Consider the following 24,710-nt stretch of genomic DNA (forward strand, 5'->3'; position numbering starts at 1 on the left):
TCCCCCATTACTTTCTAGACCTAAGAAATACCAGGCCAGAGGTGGGCCCAACACACTGTATAAATGCCAGCCTTCACTGGACTGGCTCGTCCCAGCTTTTCTGAATCCCTGTAACATACAATGTCAATGGTAGACAATGGAAAGAGGTAGAATGACCCTGGGCCTGGAGAGTCAAGCTAGTCCTTGGTTTGAAGCCACCACTTAGTAGACAGCCTCATGCTAACCCTTCACTTCCCTGAGCCCCAGTTTCCTCATTTGTGAAATGAAGTTGATCGCATTAAACTTCACAGTGCTGTAGCATGGATCAGAGAACCCAGATGTAAAGTACCCAGTGCAGAGCCTGGCACACAGGAGGCTCTGCATTTATTTAGGAAGAAAGTCTGGCCACCACAAAAATGCACTCTTTGGATGACCCGACTCAATGAAGGGACATGAAAACAGCCAAGACTCAAACACATTTTTCCATTTGGAATTATTCTGCCTGATTTGCAGGGACAGTTAAGAGAATGGAAACATTAAAAGGCTTTTTAAATGTATGTAATATCTTGTTTGATGTTTTCCTTTCTGGGATGAAGCCTAACATCTATCAGATGGCTGCTTTTCCCTAATTTCAGTCATTAGATTAGGAGGGATGAGGTAGTTCGTCCTTGGGGAGAAAAAAAAATCAATGTGAATAAGTGTGATTAGTAACAGTGTCCAGGAGTAATGCAGCAAGAGGACGAGACTGTGAACAAAGCTGCAGACTTTGTTACCGTGACCCAGAGGATGCCTCTTCCTGCCTGTGGGCTCAGCAGTGCAGCTGCTCCCATTTCCACACAGGTCATGGTCAGTCCACCTGGAAATGGACGTTTCTCATTACTTAATATCACAGATCATTACAGGACATTTTTCTTACGAAGTAGAAATGGTCAGAGCTTTATGGTAGTAGAGCATTCTATTTAAAACATCTCTGGTTTTTAAAACATTTTAAGCATTTGCTGAGGTGTTGATGATGTCTGAGAGAGTGCTTCCTGCTCATCTGTTCATTAGCATTTGAACCTACTATGTAGCAGGCACTGAACTCGGTGCAAGTGACATGGTGATAAACAAGAGGCATTTCCAGGGGCTCACAAATCAGTGGGGGGCATATGCATACATATGAGTTAGTGTACTAGCTGGGCAAGTACGGCTACCTACCTTGTGGTTTTGGGTTCCTGGTGCACGAGGGAAGGTGTGGGCAGGTCTGCCTGAAGAGTGATGTGGTGTTTCAGCCTCTGAGTTCTAACCTCATGGATTGAGGAGGGTCTCATAAAGGCACTCTAGGCTGATGGTACAGTGGGGGCAGGTTAGGCAGGACTCCCAGCTGTAAGGATGGAAACCCAACTCCAACTCATGTTTTTAAGAAAGGAAAATGTCTTGGGTGATGTTACTGAACATCCAGGGGCTCCTTTGCCCATCAGTCCTGCTAGATCTAGGCATTCAGATGTCTTTATGAATCCCTCCTGACTCTGTTTCCCTTTGTTTTGACCTTATTCTCAGGCAGGGCTTCCCCATGTGATGACAATGGGACCCCTCTGAGTTTATCTACTACCAGCCTTGTATCCTAATGGAAAAAACAGGTGCCTCTTTTGCTATAGCTCCAGAAAAATCTTATGTTTACCTCTGATTGGCCTGACCACAGTCACATATCTGCCTAAATCAGTCACCCTAGCCAGGGGAAAGGAGGTGTTCTCATTGGCTACCCAGTCTTATCCAAATTCATAGGCTGAGAGTACGGCCTCCCAAAACAAAAAGATAATTTCATTATTAGCAGAAATAGCAGGCAAGCAAAAGCCACATAGGTACACTAGAGGGCCAAAGGCACCATGGGAAGAAACAGGCTTGAGCAAGACGAATCCTTCATGCCTTGTGGAGAAGAGGCTAAATGGACAGCACTTGTCTCATTTTTCCTCCTATTTTCTAAGGTCTTTGTGGCACAGTCACCAGCACAGCCAGTCTCTGACAGCACCCCATACTCAATTGCAAACTACAATACCTGAGCCGTTACAGATCACTTCAATATAGCAATGCTGTGAGCATTTGCCATAATTGCAAAAAGCCCAGCCAAAAACTATGCTCATTGTTTTGCAATACTGGTCAACCTTCAGGGCTTCTGCTTGGTAAGCATGGTAGTTCCCAGGCAATATGCCAGGTGCTTTCAATGACATGCCAACCAGTAGAGCGTAAGAATTAAGATCTCAGACTCTAGAGCTAGACCGCCTAGGTTTGGATCCTGTCTCTATCATACAAATCTGTCCCCGGGCAAGTTACATAGTATCTGCTTTGTACTTCAGTTTCTCCATCTGTAAGATGGAAATATAATAGTAACTGCCTCATAGGATTATCACACAGACTGGGTTAATGTGTATAAACCTGCCTGGCACATAGTATATATTATATATGAGAGGACTATAATTTATTTTATCATTATTGTCACGATTTTTTCTTCTACTTTAAACAACCTAGCAAGATAGATCTTCATTTCACAGTTGAACCTCAGAGAGTGTAAGTGACCCAGCCTCTATCAAACAGCATGTAACTGGTAGAGCTGAAATTTAGGTCTTTCTGACTGTTTCTGACTCTTAATTTTTCCACCCGCCAGTGCTCTTCTGTGTAGGATCAAGCATTTGTCCATTCATGTACTCCTTCATTTAGAAAAAAAGGGGGCCTATTTCATGTTAGCAATGGACCAGGTGCTAGGGATCCATTTATTGTGTTTTATTAGAAACTCTAATCGCCAGCTTTACATGTACTTGATTTTAAAATGGGGAAACAATTGATTCGTTACTGGAGATAGTTTATTTAAGAAACAAAATATTTTAAAACACAGGATAATTGTGGATAATCATAGGATCCTGGGAGTGAAAAGTTTGGAAACAACTGACAGACATATTTGCTGAGCAAATAAATCAGGTCTAACACTCTCTATAGACACAGGAAGGAACTGAGGTTGAGAGGTGAGGTGACTGGCCTCTGTGCCCCCAAGATCATGGCAGGGGAGGAACTAGAACCCGGGCCTGCCACCTGTCACCACAGGACAGGGGGCATAGCACAAGCAGGCCAAACCGGATATACCAGGGTGCCTAGTGGCACAGCTCCCCCACCCCACATCATTCAAGAGAGTTACATTGCTCAGTCACTTTTTATCTAGATAATCCAGAAATCTATGAGGCTACAGCAAGGATAGAAGTATCTCTGCCCAGTAACCAACACAGAGCAAGCTCATTGCAAATGTTCACTCATATTAGTTAAAAATGATGATTAAGCCCTTCTGAACTATTACTTGGATTTCTGAGTTGTCCCAGGGAATCCCAGAATATGAAGCAAAAAGGAAGAAGAAAGGGGAAATAACATTCGTCAAGTATCTGCTGTCTGCTGAGCATGGAGTTTGATGGGTGATGTGGAGGGAGGGGGAAGGACAGAGAAGAACAACAAGCCTGCATTTGGATCCTGGCTCTGCCTCTGTGATCTTAGCGCCTCTAATACCTCCCCCTCTTACTAATATGTGTTATTTTGGACCAGTCTACTGACTTCTCAAAGCCTTGGTTATTTCAAACTTGGAAATGGGATAATAATACATATTTTATGGGGTTGTTTTTAGAATAAAATAAGTTCATGCATGTAAAGAACTTAACACAATCTCTGGCACATAGTATTCACTTAGTAACCATAGACATTGCAATTGTAGACATAACTATTGTAGACATTGTAAATAAACTTTGAGATTAGACTTACAATCAGTAGGTCTTGTGTTGGGACCATTGGGAATTCCAAAACTCATGTAGGAAACTCATGTTCTCTCGTTTAAGCATCAATCTGTGAGTAGGTACAATTATCCCCATTTTATAGATAACACTCAGGGAGGCTAAGTAACTTGTCTAGACCACAGAGCTGAGTCAGTGGCAGAGCTGGGATTCAAACTCATGTCAACCAAACGCTGAAGCACTTGTCCTCTCTAGGACATGAAGGCAGCTTGGCCTTTCTACTTTATTTCTTCCAGAAAACAAAGGAAGCAGCCAGGTAAAAATTTATTTCTCCCGCTTTCTTATTAAAAATAAAAAATAAAAAGAGAATGTCAAATGACATTCAAGGATGGGTGGAATTCCTGGGGGACGTGCCTCCAAATCCCGGTTTGCTTCAGATTCATCAAGATGCCAGGCCTGGATCTACACCCCTTCAGTGGTGTCAGTGTGCCTCTGCATCGCAGCCTGTATTGTCAAGAGACATTATTTCAGGATGCCCGGGGCTGTAGAAATTAGATCACTGTGGTTATGAATATAACTGTTTGATTAAGGTTCTATGCCAGCTGCATTATTTGTTTCACGAACATGAGCTGGGCTGATTGGACTGATTGGATCTCTCTCTCTCTCTCTCGCTCTCTCTCTCTCTCTCTCTAACATAAGTAGATTCTGAAATTGGAAAAATAAAACACTCCACAGCTGAGAGAAAAGAATTAACTTGGGAGATGAGCCCCGGTGGCACCCACAGAATGTACACCTTTTGCATTGAAATAAAGTTAGTGTCGTTTGTGCCCTGACTCGGGGGTTTTGGGTGGGGACTGCTCTATAAACAGCATGATGCTGTGGTAAGAGAAGGGGTAGAAGCTGGGAGTCAGTAGTCTTGGGTGGGCATTGACGAGAAGTGTAGCACTTAAGAGGACATTCTCAAATACTACAAATAATACTATTGACAGAACACCTACTGCGTGCCAGGTGAAATGTACAGGTCAGTGAAGGGTGGAAAGTACGCAATCGCCATTAGGAGCGTGGGAGTCGAAGCCAGACAGACTTGGATTCCACTCTTGGCACTTAGTTGCTATGGAGCATGAACAAATTCTCTCCCTGAGTCTCAGTTTTCTCTTCTGGAAAAATAGAGATAACAATTAGTGAGTACTTGCTAGGTGTCATGTGTGTTCTTAGCACTTTACATGAATCCTCATGGCAACCCTGTGACTAGTATCTCTACATCTCAAGCCAGGAAAATTGGCACAAGAAAAGCTAAGTAACTCATGCAAGGCCACAGCTAGGAAATAGTAGAGCCAGGATTCAAACCCAGGCCACCCTCCTAACATACTCTACTAAGTTCCTCGTAAGCCTACCTCTGACTAGCAGCCCAGCAAGCCTTCAATACTTTGAGGCCATCGTTGCTATTACATTTCTCTTGCCTCGGGATTGAGCCAGACACTTTGCAGAGGACTTCGGGAGGACAAAATTTCTTTTATCAGTTTCTAGTATGACTTGGATTATGGACATTGATGGATGGAATACCTGCCCAAGATCTTCTGAGCTTATATAAAATAAAAAATAAAAAACCCACGTGTGGTCAGTCATAAGTGATGAAAAGCATCTCTCTGATTTGTACAATTAGTTGGATGCTTTCTGCCTTTTCCACCAAGTGGTGCCTTTTAGGGCCTAAGGAAGAAGGTAAAGGTCACATGAGTAGGGGCCACCCTGCTGCCTTGTGACTTGCTGGGGTTGGATGGCACTCTTCCGTGAAGGTAGAGGGCTTTGCATGCACCTTCTGGAAAGGCTGGGAAGGACTCTGCATTTGGAGTGTGTTTATGGGCTCTGCCACCTGGGCAAGCTGCGTATCCTTGCATAGCCTCCGTTTCCTTCTTGGTGAAAGGAGGAACATAACACCCATCTCTTAGGATTGTCGTTCTGGTGTGTTATCCACCCATTATAACACCCGTCTCTTAGGATTGTCATTCTGGTGTGCTATCAAACAGCAACACTTTTTGTGGTCCCCAGAACATTCTTCATGTAACTATTGATATTGTTGTTCAAGCATAACAAAAAGACATGAGGGGTTCTGCATTTAGTAAATTGCTCAGTGCATGTAGCTTCAGAATTAATTTTTTCTCCCTCAATCAGAAGCTTGTGTTGGGATCTTAGCTTTCATCATTTCCCAGCAGTGTGACCATGGGCAGGTTTCTTGTTTTGTTTGTTGTTTGTTTTTTAAATCAAGAGGTCACATTTAACAGAATTGCCCCAAATGCTAGGGCCTTTTAAAATATCCCATCGTTGAAAAAAATTGAAAAATTTCATAAAGTTATGAACAAATTTCTGAAGCTCAGTTTCCTCATCTGCAAAATGGAGGAATTAAGGCTTACGCTATACTGTTGCTCTGAAGATGAAGTAAGGAAACCTGTGTAGAAGCCCTTAGCACAGTCATGTGTCAATAAATATTTATTTTCTAGTTCTGCATGGGGGGTTTTTTTTAAAAGAAAAGAAAGAAAATAAATTTAAAACTTAATATTTATTTTTTTCTCCCTGAGAACCTCCCAGTGTCCAGACCTAAAGACTGTACATGGTCAAAGGCTTAATATAGTTTTATTCAACATTTGTAGCCACCAAGCACTAAGTGGAAAGATAAATAAGCTCTCTGCCCTTGGAGACCCTGTAGCTTAAGGAAAAATTAATTAGATGTAATTCCAAGGAGCTACGAGAGTGAATTAACAGCCTAAATTGATGCTTTCTATTGGCTGGTCACTATGCTAAGGACTCCATATGCACTATCTCGTAAATCCCTGCAACAATGCTAAGAAGCAAATTATGCTAATTATCCACATTTTACAGATGAAGAAATCAAGGCTTTCAGAGGTTAAAAGCTCAAGCAAAGCTACAAAGCTAATTAGTGGTAAAGCCTGGTTTCAAACTTGGTTCTATTTGGTTCAGCACTCAACCTCCCGGCCCCTGTGCTGTTTGAATGAGGTTCATGGCATAAAACTTGGGTCCAGAAAACATCTGTAATGACCAGTATACATGTAGGGGAGGTGAGATTTGATCCCCAGGCAGCTTGAGCCTGAACCACGGTGCTCACCTACTATGCAATACTATTCTGTGGGTTTTAGCGACCTTTTAGCCAACTTGTGCCTTTCATTTGAGGAATCTCAGTATCTCTTCCAAGGGAAAGTAGTTTCTTCAAAATTACTGATGGCTCCAGAGAGGCAAGAAAGATATGAACATGATGCATGAGAATTCACCTCTTCCATGTGCTGGTATTTAGCCTCCCACAGGGCCCATGAAATTGGGGGTTAGAATTTGGAAAATGACCTGATAAACTGCACTGACCTTTGATGCTGGCCACCAGTTTCGACAAAGTAGGCTGTTCCCTGCAGGAGCCTTGAGAGTCATTGTCTTGATTTTCTTTCATGGCATCTCCAACAGTTGACACAAATGTAAAGAGTTTATGTCCATCTCCATTATCAGCTGTCTTAAATGTGCAGTTTCGAGAAATGTCAGGTCAAGTTTAAAGAGAAGGATGAAGATGTACAGAGTGCCCAAATCACCCCAGGCCTCTCAACATTCAGTGACAGATCCTAGGTGAAAGAGTTCCACAGATGGGAACTTACCTGGTACCCTAGAGAGGGGAATCATCCACTGCTAGCCTCACAGCCTATGATATCTTAAGATATGACCTCTGCCCTTGGAGTGTACAGTCTGGTGGAAGAGACAGGCCAGTAAACAAATGGTTATAACTCAGAGTGAGCCATGGAGGCTAGAGAGCCCAGAGGGCTGGTCTCTAATCCAAACTGGGAGTGAGTGGTTAGAGAAGGCTCCCTGGAGGAGGTAACTTCTAATCTGAGTTAACCAGGTAGAGGTGTGAAACGCCTCCCATACTGAAAGCAAACCTCGTATGCGAAGCCATGGCCATGAGACAAACAGGGAGCAGTTTCATGAGTGGTGTCTAATTAACCTGTTAACCTTGGCACCTTTTTAAAGAGGGACATGGAGAGGTATGGGATGCTACCCTGGAGCCGTGGACTCATGCCAGCTGGAGAAAGGTCTTGTCCTGTGGGCAGTGAGGAGCCACAACAGTGCTTTCAGTCAGGGAAGCAACATAACCCAGTTTCCTTTTAGGGAGCTTACTCCATCTGATTGATGGCCACTGAACTGAAGGAGGTGAGCCTGCAGGCTGGGGCACCAATGTCCACCAATGAGGATGTGAGCTAAGATAGTGGCAGTAGGGGTGGTGAAGAGATAGCAGATATGTGGAAGATAACATCTAGAGGACTTGATTACATTGTTAAGTTGTTGAACCTGAAAAAGAAGGAGGACACAGTGGCAATTCTCAGAGGTCTGGTTGATTGATTGGGTGGGAGGTTCTGGCAGCAGCTGGTGATGTTGAGATCTGGAGCATTAGGAGAGGGAGTACAGAATTGGGGCCGAGGGGGGACAGGGAGGCATTAAGTTTAACTGTGTGTACATTTAGTTAGAGCTGTAGATGATTGACATTCAGGCAGGAGGTTTGAGGCTTGTTGGATCAGCCTTGGTTCATTGACAAGGAGCTCACTACCATAAGAGGCCGCCCATTCCATACTGGAGAGGTTGGCCGGAAGAAGGGTTTTCTTAAGCTGAACTGTCTGCTCCAGGTAACTTCCTGGCCTCAGTTCTGATTCATCTTCCTAAAGCCCCATAGAGTAGATTTACTCCTCCCACCCTTTGGCTGTTTGAAGGCAGCAGTACTATTCTCGCTATTTCCTTCTTTCCAGGAAATTCCCTGAGAGGAACAAGGGAAGCCAAGAGAAACTAGACCATCGATGGCTGGAAGGGACTCAGGAGAGTATGTATAAAATGAAGGAACTTCCTTTTTCAGATAGACAAATTGAGGCCCAGAGAAAGAAAGGGATTTTCCGAAAGTCACAGAGTGAGTTAAAGGCAAAGCCAGGAATGTTCTTCTATTTAAGGCTTCTAATACACCATCTGATTGGGTGTTTTATTTTAGCACATGAATTGTGTGGGCATAAGCTATGAGGCTTGGAGATCACAAGGCATTTGGCATTTTTGCATTTTTCAGCTGGACTGCTAGACACACACTCTTTCTTTGAGCCCTTCCCCTAACCCTTCTCCTCTCCAGGCTAACAGCATCAGTCCTCCTCCTACTCCCACAGGAATACAGTTTCTAAACCCTTCACCATCCAAGGAAGCCAGGGCAAGCATTAACTAGCTCAGAGACCTTGAGAATGATCGGTCTTTGCTGTACTGAGATGACCCCGCCATCCAGTATCGCTCCTCTGGGCCTGCTCTAGCAAATCAGCACAGCGTGGCCATCCCTGGTTCTTCCTGCTTTTCCTCGGTGAATGCAGCCTACCTACATTTCCATGAGCTGCTTTATCCACTCCATCACACTGCTGACTCCTGTTGAGCTGAATTCCACCCCCAACACTCACATACACACACCCGCCCCTTACCCTTCAGCTGTGGTTCCTTGTTGATTTGGGACTTGACCTAACTGTTAATGGATCAGATCATTTTTGAAAAGGGTAAGACAGTGACAATGGAAGGAAAGAAAACTCACTTGACAGGCAGAAAGCTTTCCCAGGACAAATTCTGCCTTGAGGTAGACACAGCTTTAAGTTGGGGGAAAGCATATATCCAGGAAAGATCTCCCCTCACTCCCCAGCTGCAGCTGGCCTTTCCTAAGAAGTCTGTTCCGATTTTACAGGCAGAAACTTTGTCTAATCCATCTCTACGTCTCCGTTATCAAGGACAAGGCATATAAAAAGTAGTGTTTGTAAAAGAAATGAAAGCAGAGGAGCAGGAAGGGAAGGGGGGAGCGGGGGAGGGAGGGAAGAACCACCACATTTCTCTTTCTTTCATTGCATCGTTTCGCCTTGTTTGGTGCCCAATCACACAACACAATATAATACACGACTTGCTGTGCACACATTTTGCAAGCAGATGTTCATCAACAAATATTGCAGGTTCAGAATGATACACTTTCAGATTTTAAAATTGGAGTGGACTCCTACCACCTTTTCTGTTTGTCAGTGGGGGGGCTCAGATAGGTTAAGTGCCTTGCCCAAGGTCACACAGCAAATTAGCTGCTGATAGGAACAAGCACAAGAATGAAATTTGGTGGAGTATTATGTTGTGATAGTTCTACTTTTGAGTTCAAATGATGGTCCGACCAAGTTATGCATGCCCCACACCTCGAAAACACAGGTTTTGATGCTCTTGGCTTGGTTTGTCTATAAATTACCATGACCCTGGGAATAGAGAACAATGTTGATCACACTGCTTTCTGGCAGACTCTGAAAATGTGTTCTTCCCTCAGTTGTCTAGTTAAAGGCAATAGGGCACTCTCCCCCAGTCCTATCAGTCCTATCCTAGAATATTAACTGATGGATGAGGAACCTCATGTACATTTTAATGATGCCTGGGGGTTCTGGTTCACTCTTTTTTATTTGAGATGGAGTTCTGCTTTTGTTCCCCAGGCTGATGTACAGTGGTGCGATCTCAGCTCACTGCAACCTCTGCTTCCTGGGTTCAAGCAATTCTTCTGCCTCAGCCACCCGAGTAGCTGGGATTACAGGTGCATGCCACCATATCCGGCTAATTTTTGTTTGTTTGTTTGTTTGTTTTGTTTTCGAGACAAAGTCTCACTCTGTCACCCAGGCTGGAGTACAATGGCGTGATCTTGGCTCACTGTAACCTCCACCTCCCAGGTTCAAGTGATTCTTCGGCCTCAGCCTCCTGAGGAGCTGGGATTACAGGCACGTGCCACTACGCCCGACTAATTTTTGTATTTTTTGTATTTTTAGTAGAGACAGGGTTTCACCTTGTTGGTCAGGCTGGTCCTGAACTGACCTTGTGATCTGCCCACCTTGGCCTCCCAAAGTGCTGGGATTACAGGCATGAGCCATCACACCCAGCCAATTTTTGTATTTTTTTAGTAGAGATGGAGTTTCACCACGTTGGCCAGGCTGGTGTCAAACTCCTGAATTCAGGCCACTCTTACAAATACTCTTGGCTTTACAAGACTGGAAGTCGACCGGGTATAGTGGCTCATGCCTGTAATCCTAACACTTTGGGAGGATGACCTGGGCAGATCACAAAGTCAGGAGTTCAAGACCAGTCTGGCCAACAGGGTGAAACCCCATCTCTACTAAAAAAATACAAAAATTAGGTGGGCATGGTGGCATAAACCTGTAATCCTAGCTACTTGAGAGTCTAAGGCAGGAGAATTGCTTGAACCCGGGAGGTGGAGGTTGCAGTGAGCCAAGATTGCACCACTGCACTCCAGCCTGGGCGACAGAACAAGACTCCGTATCAAAAAAAAAAATAAAAAAAGAAGAAGAAGACTGGAAGTCGAGGCAAGCCCTCTGAACACCCTTGAAACTGCCCCCTGACTCTAGGCTCTTGAAGGTGGGCTCCAGCCTTGTCTGTCTTTGTGGTCCATTGCTCCATGTGCCCAGGTCTCACGCCATCCTGCTGTCACAGGAGATCCGTATCTTTCAACTTGTGGGCCTTTGCTCACTTACGCCAGGGCCCTACCTAGAATGTCCTCTTGCTCCCCTTTTGTCTCTCTCCATCCTACCTCAACTTCAGTGCCCAGTTCCAGTCCTTGCTCTTCCTAGAAGCTTCCCTAGACCACTCTATCTGTAAATTGTAGCATGGAGGGATGTGGCTACTGCCTGAGACTCAGAGCTGAAGCAGGGCTGCTATGGAGTGGGGAGCGAAGTGTCTTGTCCATTGTCTGTGCTCTCATAGACTGGGTTATTTCTAAAGAAAAGAAATTTCCGTCTTATAGTTGGAGGCTAGGACATCCAAGGTTCACTGGCCACATCTGGTGAGGGTCTTCTTACCATGTCATAATGTTGCAGAAGGCATCACATGGCGACAGGGCAGGAGTGCACCAGACCAGGTCTCTCTTCTTGTAAAGCCACCAGTCCCATCACTGGGATTCTACTCTGATGGTTTTATCTGACCATAATCACCTTCTAAAGGCCCCACCTCCAAATGCCATCCACATACAAATATGGAGATTATGTTTCCAACACGTGAAATTTGGGGTACACATTCAAACCATAGCAAGAAGGTTACTCCAACCTCTCTCTCCTCCTACCTTTCAGTATCCTGCTTTGCTCACCATTAGCCAAACCCATCCAGAAGCCAGTGAGCCAGAGAGCCAGGGAGCCCAGGTGATGAGTCCTTAGGAGTCAGCCTCCTGAGATACAGAAAGGCAAAGAATGGTCTAGAACTGAGGATGGAGATGGAGGAGGCAAACAGAGAATAAAGTCTTATAGCAGCTGTTTACCCATCCTACTGCCACTGGACTGCATACCCCCTGAGATCTCTGGGTCCCAGTCATTGCATGCGGCTAGCTTCTGGCCCCCTCCTGCCAAAGACCAGCTGTGCTTCCCAGCCATTTTGACAACCGGAAAACACTCCCTTCACATTTCCAGACACCTCTATTTAAAAACCACTGCGTCATACAATGAGGATTTTTCATACATTGTCCCTTCACCACTGTTTCTAAAATGCAAAGCAATTTAATAGTCTGAGTGTTCACCCAAAGTTCTGTCCTGACTAAATGAATGAGGAAGCAGAAATAGTCATATTGTGACCTCCAGGGGCTATTTTTTATTCCCCATCAGAAAACTGGAAGGGGAGCCAGGGAAGCCCCACAGTCTGCTCTCCTCTGTGGACCCTTCCTTGTGTGTGAGTCCATCAGGGGTTTCAGGCCAAATCCTGTTTCGAAGCCCTGAGCACTGGCCATCACATAGGACTAAAGTGAAAATGAACTGAAAGCATTTTGTTCAGAGAGGGAATGAATAAGCAGATAAAACATCACAACAAGTGTGACCCTTTGCCTTATCATGTTCAGACTGGTGGTTATCCTGTGGACTTGACTGTTTTGATCCATTCTAGGTTCAGGGAATAATAACAGTGATATTTGTCTCTAACTCTTGCACAAGACTTTACAGTTTGCAAGTTGCTTTCATATACATTTGATAAGTGAAGAAATAAAAAATCAGCTTAAATAAAGTGACTGAGATTCTGCAGCATGAAGGAGGCAGAGCTGAGACTGGAAGTCAGGCTATCAGATTCCGGCTGCCGACTGCGGTGATAAAGAGCTTTCTGGCCTTCGTAAATTGGTCGTGGAGGCCAAGGTTCATTAGCTAGGCTCTCAGCACTGCTACATCACCATCCTGATCAGTGGTAGTCAATGGCATTTTAATGGAAACCAAATAACTCTTTCTGTTGGCATTCTCAGGCAGCTGCAGTTTTTGTTTTATGATAATTAAATACCATCATCTTTCATATCTGACAATCTTTGGGACCCAATTAATGACTGCAGTGCACGCTGGGGTTGTCATTAGCTCCATAGCAAGGAGACCTTCGGGCGCCTGTCTGCCATTTGCAGGGTTGGATATGGGCACCCAGCCTGGCACCCTTTCTTGGAGCCAGAGCTGGCCTTTGATCACAGGGCTATTGACACGATTGAGTTCCTTGCCTGAGCCAGAGCTCTGGAAGTTTATTTCTTTTTCTCATGAATGTGATCTTATAAAAGAATAGTGACAGATTCCACTGGAATCTTTCCACTAGGAAGGCACCCTGCTGTCAGTCTAGGGCGTGCTTATAGCCTGTCCCCGCCTGGTTCATCCTCCATGTGGCCACCAGAAATCTTCCTTACATACTAATGTGACCCGTTACCCTCTGGATAAAGGCCAAGGTCTTTAGCCTGGCACCTCCACGCAGTGACCACCTGGGCCTGCCCCAGTGTCTCCACCTCACCTGCAGCCACTGTCCTCACACAGCCATTTCACACTAGTTATAAAACTGTTCCCAGCTGGCCTGGCTTCTGAACCCTTGCACTATCTACTGCCTAGAATGCCCCTCAGACATGGGTCACGTGTCACTTCTCAGAAACCTTTCCTGACCCTGCCAGTCAGTCTGGCAGCCTCCCTCCATGTCCCGTGGTGCTCCCTGGGGCTGTGGCGCAAGCTGACAAGGATTATAATGGTGGACACTTGGAAAGTGCTCAGTATGTGGCAGGCCTTGATGTAAGCACCTTACCTGCATTCACTCATAGAATGCACTCAGAGAAGAATGAGTTCAAATTCTGGTTCCACCACTTACGGGTTTTGAAATCTTGAGCAATTGCTTAGCCTTTATATGTCTCAGTTTCCTCATTTACAAAATTGGGAGTAATAATAGTACCTTCCTTTTTTTTTTTTTTTTTTTTTTTTGAGATAGAGTCTTGCTCTGTTGCCAGGCACCAGGCTGGGGTACAGTGGTGTGATCCTGGCTCACCACAACCTCCGCCTCCTGGGTTCAAGCAATTCTCCTGCCTCAGCCTCCCGAGTAGCTGGGACTACAGGCGCGTGCCACCACACCCAGCTAATTTTTGTATATATATATATATTTTTTAGTAGAGACGAGGTTTCACCATGTTGTCCAGGATGGTCTCAATCTCTTGACCTCGTGATCTGCCCGCCTCGGCCTTCCAAAGTGCTGAATCGTGCCTTCTTTCCGGTGGCATTATAAGGATTAAATAAGCAAAGTACTTAGTATCTGGCAAGTAGTAAATACTCAGTAAATGTTAACTAACATATGCAATGATGACAGTGATATATAACTTTATCATCAGCAGTTTGTGTAGTATCTGTTTGTATATCCATTTCCTTTACTAGACTATAAGCATCTCAAAGTCAAGGACCATGTTTGTTTTATTTCTGAATCTCTATGTATTTAACCTATAGTAGTCCATATTCCTCTCTTTCTTTTATTGCCATTCCTATAATACGTGCATTTTATAGATGAATGACTAGAGGCTCATGGAGGTGAATGTAGCTAGTAAGAGATAGAGTTAAGGCCTAGGTCTGTGAGATCCCTGAGCTCTGCTGTTGTATCTTTGCCAGCTGTCCTCCCAAACACTTGTCAAGGATGGGGCTTATCTTCATTTTTTAATCCATCAGGTCTCTGCATACAATAAAGCACTGTTTAATATCCCTGGCTGATTAAATAACACTGGGGCCCTCTCCTTAAGGCGTACCTTGAACCTGGGGTAGAGAGGTGTGGATTTGGGTAGCAGCCCCTGCCTGGTTTGCTCTCAGATGCTAATCTAATGCAGAAAGGAGCTTCCCTCTTTGAATACATGGTGAGCCCATGCATCTGGTTTTGTTATGAGTGTCAGGGCTACAGCCATTCTCATTAGTTTCTGAACTACAAGTTCAACTACAGGCACCCTCCTGAGACTAGAGCTCCTAGGAGCCAGCAGGTTGTCCAGAGTGGGATTCAGTGTAATAAAAGAGTATCACACTTCTGTTAGATATTTTCCTGCTCTTTCTCTCTCAAGGTTTTTTGCTTTGGAACCCCTGTTGTAAATGCTGAAGAGTGATCACCATGGTGATGATTTAGGGCTTTGTGATTTATTTTTTCAACATGATTTTATTGTAATTGTGGAATTAATAGTTACCATTTTTCAGGATTAGTATATTCTAAGCATGGCACTGAGCACTCACATACACTGTGTCTTTTAATTCTCACAACAATCCTGGAAGGTAGGCATTATTTCTGTTTAGTGACAAGAAAACTAAAGCTCCAGAGGAGGTAAGTGACTTGAAAGTCACACAGCTTCTAAGTGGCAGAGCCAAAACTTGAACTCAGGGCTCTCTGACACCATAGCCAAGTCTCTTTCTCTCACCTATGGCTCTGCCCAGCACTCTGAAGGAGCCTCACTATGATCTTGATTCAGGGAGATGCAGCCAGGAGGCTCTGCAGTTCAGGATTTTTGTGCATCTAAAATGAAAACTGTCTGAGGTATGGAGGATACTAGTAACTGCACATATATCCAAGAAATTGTAGGAAGCAAAGAAACTTCCTGGAAAACCAGACTTGCAAAACTCAGATAAGTGAATGACCTTTACTGACTGTGGTATGCACAAATAACAGTAAAATGACTCACATTTGGGCTTGATTCACAGACAGACTTGGTAGCAATATCTGCAAGAAGAGGGTATAAATTAGAATTTACAGCACAGCTTTGCAAGTATCCCAATGCATACTCCCAGGTAGCATGAGAGAAGCAACTGCTTCTGCAGACAGAAAGCCCAACTACCTGAGTTGTTCTTTCTCCAGCATTCTGTAAATATTTACTGAGAACCTACCATGTATTAGGCCCAGCTCTGTGCAGACACTGGGGATATGAAAAGGAATGACACATGGGTCTTTCCCTCAGGGCCTAGTAGGAGTGGATGGTATACTTGGTACCTGAGCAAACCCATGGCTCTTCATCCTCCAGAAAGTGGTAAAGTAGAAAAGTGTGCCCTTTCACAGACACACTGGCCAAGGAGCAAGGAGATGTGAGAACTTGTAGGAAGCAAAGAAACTTGTTGTTGGAGGTCACCCAGCCAGTAAATAGAAACTAGAAGAGTCCTCTCTTAGGCCGTATTTATCTTGTTCACTGTTTTATGCCCAATACCTAGTGTACAAGACTTGGCAGAGAATAGGCATTCAGTAAATGCTAAATAATGACTTGGTTGTGAGATTCCCTCCAAAAGACGAGGGTGTGTATTAGGGAGGGGATAAAAGAAAGCTCCTCTGAAGCCTCTGACCTCTGTCTTCCTTTCTGGCCATAGGAGCAAAAACAAGAGTCCATTCAGACCAGAGGAAACATTTGCTCTTTTAGAAGAATACATTTTTTTCTGGGGTTTGTGAGTGAAACTTTCATTGCTGAGCTCCCAAATATAGAGCTTTTCCTTTGGGAACCTGGGAAACATCAAGGTCCCCTTTCTTAAAGTTCTCAAGCTAGAAAGGGTGAGGGAAGGGAAATAAACGGTCTAGCCAAAGCCTCTGCAACTCTGGCTCCAGGCAAGTTAGTAAAGGCCTGTGTAGACCCATGGTCTAGTAGGCCCAGAGTGGTCTACTATGGTTTTTTTGCACGCAAATATACCCCACATGAACCCCACTTGCTTGCACTGACAGCTCAGGCCATTCACATGGCTCTTAGTTCAATAAACCTAATTGAGCATCTGCTCAGTTCTAGGCTCTATGATCACCCAGCACAGAGAAGAGAAGATAGAGACTTTCACACCTCCCAGGGGAGGCAACATGGGGACATCAGCATGCATGCTCTTGGGGAGGAGATGAAGGTGAGAGGTCTGTCAGCATTCAGGAGGAAAAGGGAACTTTAGAGAGGGTAGACCAAGGAAGTCTTTCTGGATGGGATGGCAGTTGAGCTGAGCTTCAAAAAGTAGGAGGATTTGGGCCAGCACATTCCTTGTCCCATAGAAAACATTCTTTGTCCCCATAGGAGAATTTCCTTTTAGAAGTCAGTTTTTAAACCTGGACCAATGATCTTATACTTACAGTTTCATCGATGCAGGACTTTTGACAGTCCTTCTGAACATTTCTCAGGCCAGAACCTGGTGTCCCCATTAGTCACAAAGCAAATGTCTGTAGGTTTGCCTGGCCCAGACCTTGGATGCTACTCTCTTCACTGAGGATCTTTTTCCTGCATTTAGCCGTGGACAGACAATCCAGGAGGTGTCTGACTTTTATGCAAAGGCACCATGGCTTGGTAAACTGAATTTGGCCTTTGTGTTTATGAGAACCACTGACTAGTTTTGTAAGCCTCAGTGTCCTGATCTGTAAAATGGCAATATAAATACTGTCTCCTAAGGGTTGTTGTAAGCATTAGAAAAGTTAAGTGGAAGCACACATTGTAGATGCTCCAATACATGGCAGAAACTGTATCAATCAAGTAAAATGCCATGAGGAGGTTGACTCCTAGGGCCAGGACACGAGCAAGGACTGGGTCACACTTCTCTGCTGGCCTCCTGCTGACCATTGGCCAGTGCTCTTGTGGACTCCTGCCAGCAGCCTGAAAGGCCAAGGCTGGGAATAACATTCAGTCAGCCCAGGAGGCTGCTTCTGCTGCTGGCTTCTGTCCCAGGCTCTGTCTGTCTCCATTAAAGTGCTGCCTGAGGACAGCTGGAACAAACAAATGACGCTGCATATTCTCACCTTCTTCCTGACCTGTTCTCTGAGTGGGACACTCTGCCTGGGCAGGTTGTATTGGCCTCCAGGTTCTCTGCCTTCCCAGTAAGGAAATCCCTGCTAGTTCCCTTCTTGTCCAGTACCACAGCACTGCATATCTTCAGGGGGTACCATTCACATTCTGTCACCTTCCTGGGGATCCTCCTTCTGGGAGTTGAGGTTTCGGCTACTCAGATGGCCTCAGCACATCTCCTGGCCTTGGAGGAAAGGTGTGACTGGAGTGGAGGATGCATGATGGAGCTGATGGGATATGAGGCTTGAAGACAGCTATGGATCAGATTCCAGAGGGTTTTGTATTAATAGGCCAGGTGTGGGCTTTATGCCAAAAGTAGCAGCTTGTAATAAGGAAGTGATCCACTCAGACAGGTTTCTATTTCTTTCTCCCTTCCACCCCTAAATCCCCTTTCCCAAATTCCCCACCAGATTTGCTTTATACCTCTTAGGCATAAAAAGTTAGTTTACTCAAAAAACAGAGTGATGGGTATTACCCTAAAAAATCCATAACACTAATGGCGCTTCATTCTTGACTGTGCTTGACGGTTTGCAAAAAGCTCTCTCCCTAACCAAGGAAGAGCACAGCCTTTGGAATATTGCTGTTCTCTGTGATTCTTAGTCTCCTCTATGAAATACAGAATTCTCAGGAGGAACAAAGATAGCAGAATACTTCAGAAATATTTCTTTCCCACTGATTGTTCATTTGATCTCACAGTAGCCCTGTGATCCCCAGAATAAACTATGTCCCCTATTTTGCAGATGAGAAAACTGAGGCTCAAAGAGGTCAAATGACTTGCCCATGCCCATGTAGTTAATAAGTGGTGGAATCTAGGTTAGAATCTACTTTCCTGGCCTTGTCACCTACCCTGTAATATCATCCGCTTTGAAAGACTAGGCTTTCTGTGAGCATAGCTTAGATGGATGGTAAAGATTTACCTCCATGACTTGCCTCATTTGTGGTATCAGTAGAAATTGTATTTGCTTGCTTGCTTTGCCAGTAACACCCAGTTAGATACAAACTCTCGGGCACTTTACTTACCTGCTCCAAGTCTACGTTTTTCATGTGTAAATTGGTGATGATACCTGTTGCTCTGAATAATTAAAGGGAATAAATAAAGTCTCTCAGTGTTCTCATCCGTAAACTGGGGATAAAAGCAGTCCCTGCTGTGGCGGTTGTGAGAATTAGCTGAATTTACACTTGCAGAGGACTCAGAACGAGACTCTGGCACATTCAATGTGCTCAGTGAACGTTAGGAATGGTTTTTAACCACAAGACTCACCATGGCTCACTTTATTAAAAAGTCATCTTTCTCCTAATGTGGCTACCTCATCTGAAATTTCACCACTGCCCTTACATGCACAGGCCACAGTCCCCTTCCTGGCTGTATGTGCTCTTCAGTTTATCGCCATCTCAGTAAACTATGTTTTACTTTTAAAACGTTGTTTGTTTCACTTACTGTGTACCATCATATATAATCAGTGGTTCTAGAATTTTAGTATACTGCAGAGTCACTTGGAGGGTTTGTAAAATCAGATTCCCGGGTCCCATCAGGGTTCATGATTCAGTCAATCTGGGGCAGGGCTTGGGAATTTCCATCTCTAACAAAATTCTCAGTTGATGTTGAAGCTGCGGTCCTTGGCCACACTTTAAAAGCCATGTCCTAAAAGCATGGAAGAAACAATGTGAAGTTGCTGACATGGGCCAACTCATCTTTTTTATGTTGTTTGTTGTTTCACTCCTCGACTAGAATTTAAGCTCCACGGGGACGGGGATTTTTGTCTCTTCAGTTGGTTGAGGTATCCCTAGCACCTAGAATAGCAGGTGCTCAGTAACGTAATTGCTGATTGACTGCATCAATATGTATAATCTGCCAGTGCCCTCTTCTGTGGTCTTGCTCAGACCCCCGTGGCTGCTTTTGCAGCCGAGGGGCAGCGCCCAGCTTGCCGCCGCTGACCGCCGTGTTTCTGCCCTAGATCACCCGGGCGGCCTGCAGAACCACCCGCGGCTCCGGACACCGCCACCGCCGCTCTCGCACGCCCACACCCCCAACCAGCACCACGCGGCCTCCATTAACTCCCTGAACAGGGGCAACTTCACGCCGAGGAGCAACCCTAGCCCGGCCCCCACGGACCACTCGCTCTCCGGAGAGCCCCCTGCCGGCGGCGCCCAGGAGCCCACCCACGCCCAGGACAACTGGCTGCTCAACAGCAACATCCCCCTGGAGACCAGGTGCGCGGCCGGCGGGGCGGGCGAGGCCAGGGAGGGCAGGCAGCCAGGCCCGGGGCCGAGGCCTTTGGCTGGCGGGGCTGTTCAGTGTCCCCAGATAATGCTGGCCGGAGGAGCTGGGGTCGGGTGTACGGTTTAAGGGATGTAGTTCTCCGACTGCCAGCATGGGCTTTGGAATCCAAGAGACCTGAGGTCCAGTGCCAGCTTGCTGCTTACCAAAGATGTAACCTTGGCCAAGTGGCTAGACACCCCCCAAACCCCGTGCCTCTCTTTCCTCGTCTACACAACGGCCATGATGTTTGCGGGACAGAATTGTTAAAGCAGATGAGCGCTAACGCGCACAGGTGTGTGACAGACAGCAGGTTCTCAGTCCGGTTTTACTCGGGCCCTCCTCTTTGCCTTTCCATACATGATTCTACCACCCTGTGCCTAGTGTCAGGCCTGCCTGGCCTGGCGTCGGCATTCAGCTATGTCAGTCTCGCCTCCTCTCCTCCTTCCCTGCTGTGCTACCACCTTTATACCCAAAGCCCCAGTAACCGCTAGCATGTGTAGTCAGCTTTGGGTGACAAGGGCTTTCCTGTGTGTGACCTTATGTAGTCCTCATACCTCTATGAAGTGGGCATTAGGATGATCGTGCCCATTTGGGAATTTGGAAGCTGAGAATCAGAGTGGGTCCATCACTAGCTCATTTCACATAGGATTGAGGCACAGCTAAGACTTGAACTCAGGTTCAAGGTCAGACTCCCTGTCCAGTGCTGCTTCACCTACACCCAGTCACCTTCTCTGGTTGGGAATCCCTCCACCATGTTCCTTCTTCCAGCTATTTTGGGCAATGATTTTGTCAGCTCAGGGACTTAAGTCCCCCTGAGTTCTGTAGCTGTTCTCCTTCTCTCTGCTTACATGCTATTTTTCCAAAATGGAATTTTTTTTAATCATTATAAAAACCATACAAGCTCACTGGAGAAAAGGCAGAAAACTGTAAAGACAAAAACTAAAATTTACCCATAATCCTACCACTCTGAGATAAGCACCATTGACCTTGGGGGCACAGACTTTCCCTTTCTCTAAACTGTAGACGAAGTGGAACTGCTTTATCTTCCACCCTGTTTCCTAAAGTAGTGAGGAACATAGGTTTTATTTTCCCAAACTCCTGTTGTTAATCTGTGAGGAGAACAAAGATCATGCCAGATTTAAGGAAATAAAATTAACCTGCATGTGGAAAGTGTAGCCATCTGACTGCCTAGCACACAACTATGGTAATGGTAATGACACATCGAGCTTGTGGAGGCCAATAAGAGAAAATCAACATTTTTGTACCATTTTACTCCTGTAGAATTGTTTTTCCGAAAGCAAAATTCTCAGAGATGCGACCCAATCAGCTTCCCCACTCCCACCTCCAGTCTCTTAATTTGTATTGTTTCTGTTGACATCCTTTAAAATCGTGTGTGATTTTTCCCTGCGTGCCTCCTTTGTGCTCATCAGTAACGGAGTAGGATAATTGTGTGGCAGCCCGCCCAGGGTAGCTTAATCAGATCTCCATTATTTCCAATGTGCTCACTGAAAGACTGAACAGGACTGGAAGAAGCCAGCCACTAATCGATGGTTCTGATGCTCTGCACACACCACAGTCACCACTCCCTCTGCTTAATGTTCATCTTTCCCACTTAGGATCAAATTAGAGCTTCCTACTCTGAGTCTCCAGGTTTTTCATGGAAAGCAAGAGAGAGGATGAGCAGCAAGGAGGTTTTCCTAATGGTTAGTTTGAGTTGCAAAAGTGGTCCCAGCTCACGTCTCCTGCCTCAACAGCCAGTGCTCACCTGCCTTTCTGATACTCTGTCCTCCCACATCCATTGCTGAAAACACATGCAGCTTTTTAAAAAATTTATACATTATTCCTCAAATAAGAAATGGTCATTGTAAAACAGCTAGACAATGAAATAAGCAAGAAGAAAGAAAATCATTTATATTTATCACCAAAAGGTAACTATTATTAGCATGTAGGTATATACTCACATAACACCATTTTATGTACATCCATACACATATATAACATTATGTATGATATATTATAGGTATTTAATCGATATATGTGTGTACACATATGTGTATTTATCAGTATTACCCCAAATGCCAGCCCTTTCATGCATCTGTGCCTTTGCACGTAGTCTTGCACAGCTCCGCCAGAGTTGCTCACCTTCTCACTTTGTGGTCTATCCAAGTCCTACTTATTCTTGAAGCCCCAGTTGAAATGTTTGAGGAAGTCCTCCTCTGTGACCCCAGAGTTCTGTGCATCCAAGGATGACCTAAAGCCGGAAGAGGTGCTTAATACAGTGAATACACAATCAGAATTCTAGATCTTGATGCTGACCTTAACTGGTTGAGGACACAAAACTAACACGGTACAGTTTAGAAGGGATCAGTGTCAAGTTTGGCAGACAGAATCACAAGCTGACCTGCCTCGCAAGGTAGACAGAATGTGGCCTTCAAAGTCAAAGGGACCTTCATGCCTACTTGGCTTTAACCCGTACTAGCTGGGCAAGTTCCCTGACATCCCTGAACCTTGACTCCCTCATCTATAAATTGGGGTAAGAATTCATGCTGCTCAAAGAGGTTGGGAGGAAGTAAATGAGATATATAAAAAGCATACAGCACAGTGCCTGGCATTTAGAAACCACATTATAAAAGCTATTTCCCAGTTTTTCATATACATCTCCCCATATCAACCCTGTGAATAAAAATGTCATTCAAAAAGCGTTTCTTGAGCTCTTACTCACCAGAGGAGTTGAGAGGAAATAGTAGGTTCTACCTGTTCTCTACTTTGGAGAAGTACGTTTGGCCTGATGTTCTGAGGGCACAAGTGATGGCCCATTCATCATAGTGAGTTCAAAGCACAGATTTTAGGGTCAGACACTGTCCTCAGAAACCCCACCCTAGTGCTCACTAGCTATGGACCAAGACCTTAAATTTCATCTCTAAAATAGAGAAAATAAAAGTCACTTTCTGCTATGATTATCTATTGTGGATAACAAGCAAATGACCCGAAAATTGAGTGGCTTTGGAAACATCCAGTTGATAATACTTCACAGTGTGAGTCAGGAGTTCAGGAAGGGCGCAGCTGGGCTATTCGTCCACTCGCCATCGTGTTGACAAGGGTCCATTGGTGGCATGCAGCTGGAACTGGACCCATTTGAAGGATCCAAGATGACTTCACTCACGTAACTGACATCTTGTGGAAGGACGGCTAGAAAGCTGGGCTTGGCAGTACCCTTCTGTCTCAGTCCATTTAGTGTTGCTATAAAGGAATGTCTGAGGCTGGGTATTTTATAAAGAAAAAGGATTTATTTGGCTTACACTCCTGCAGACTGTACAAGAAGCATGACATCAGCAACTGCTTCTGGTAAGAGCCTCAGGCTGCTTCTACTCATGGTAGAAAGCAAAGGGGAGCTGGTGTGTACAGAGATCATGTGGCAACAGAGAGAGAGGTGGGGAGGTGCCAGGCTCTTTTTAACCAACAGCTCTGGAGCGAACTAATAAGAATGAGAACTTGATCTCCTCCCAAGGAGGGCATTAATCTACTCATGCGGGATCCACCTTCATGACCCGAACACCTCTTAATAGGCCCCATCTCCAACTTTGGGTATCATTTTTTTTTCTTTTTTGAGACAGAGTGCTGAAGCATGATCTTGACACATGTAGCCTCAACCTCCCAGGCTCAAGTGATCCTCCCACCGCAGCCTACCAAGTAGCTGGGACTACAGGCATGTGCCACTTCCATGCCTAGCTGATTTTCTTTGTTTTTTGTAGAGATCAGGTCTCACTGTGTTGCCCAGGATGGTCTTGAACTCCTGGGCACAAGCAATCCTCCTGCCTCAACCTCCCAAAGTGCTGCTTTTACAGGCGTGAGTTACCATGCCCAGCTGGGTATCAAATTTTAACATGAGCTTTGGGGGACAGACATCCAAACTATAGCATTCTCTCTCTCTCAGGGCCTCTCCACATAGGCTTCCTAGTGGGGTAATTGTACTTCATTCATATTCAGTGGCTCAGGGCTCCAAGGCACTGAGACAGGAGCTAGTGATGCTTTTAAGGCTTGGCCTGAAAATGCTATAGTGTCACTTCCACAGTATTCGGTTGGTCCAATCAGTCATGAGTTGGCCAGCTTCAAGAGGAGGAGAAACAGACCCCACTTCTCAGTGAAAGAAGTGCCCAATAATTTGTGGCCACCTTTAATCCACCACACCACCTCATAAGGCTATTGTAATAAACATATTATGATAACATTTGAATATGTCTTCACATACAGTAAATGCTCAACTACTTATTATGTAGCACTTTATTATTCAATAAATATTCACTGAGGGTCCACTCTGTGCCTACCAGGTAAGACATTTAGGAGAACCGACTCTTGTAATAGGATAATTGCTGTGATAGAGGAAAGCACAGTGAATATGCTTCGTTTTAATTGCCCTGAAATCCCCAGCACACAACACAGGGCTTGCCACGACATGGTAACTGCTTGATAATTATTAACACCGGTGAACTAAATGAATAAATATATATACTTAACTGAGACTTGAGTAGGGAAAAAGAAAGCCTTCCTAGTAGACCTGGTACAGTGTGACCGAGAAGAGCAAGCAGGAGTCTCCCAGGCAGAGGAGGGGAGGAAAGGAGGGCCTGAGAGG

At 45.0% G+C, this 24,710-nt stretch overlaps 1 protein-coding gene across 27 annotated transcripts in view; it reads left to right on the forward strand.

The window, feature by feature from the left end:
- TENM4 (teneurin transmembrane protein 4) overlaps positions 1 to 24,710 on the forward strand; it is a 3,204,727-nt gene that overhangs the window by 2,935,701 nt on the left and 244,316 nt on the right. For all 27 annotated transcript variants that reach the window (XM_078340117.1, XM_078340116.1, XM_078340121.1 and 24 more), the window contains one exon: positions 19,776 to 20,031. In XM_078340117.1, coding sequence (XP_078196243.1) covers positions 19,776 to 20,031 — 256 coding nt within the window. The remainder of the gene's footprint in view (positions 1 to 19,775; positions 20,032 to 24,710) is intronic.

This window comes from Callithrix jacchus, chromosome 10 (genome assembly GCF_049354715.1).
Source record: "Callithrix jacchus isolate 240 chromosome 10, calJac240_pri, whole genome shotgun sequence".
NCBI lineage: Eukaryota > Metazoa > Chordata > Mammalia > Primates > Cebidae > Callithrix > Callithrix jacchus.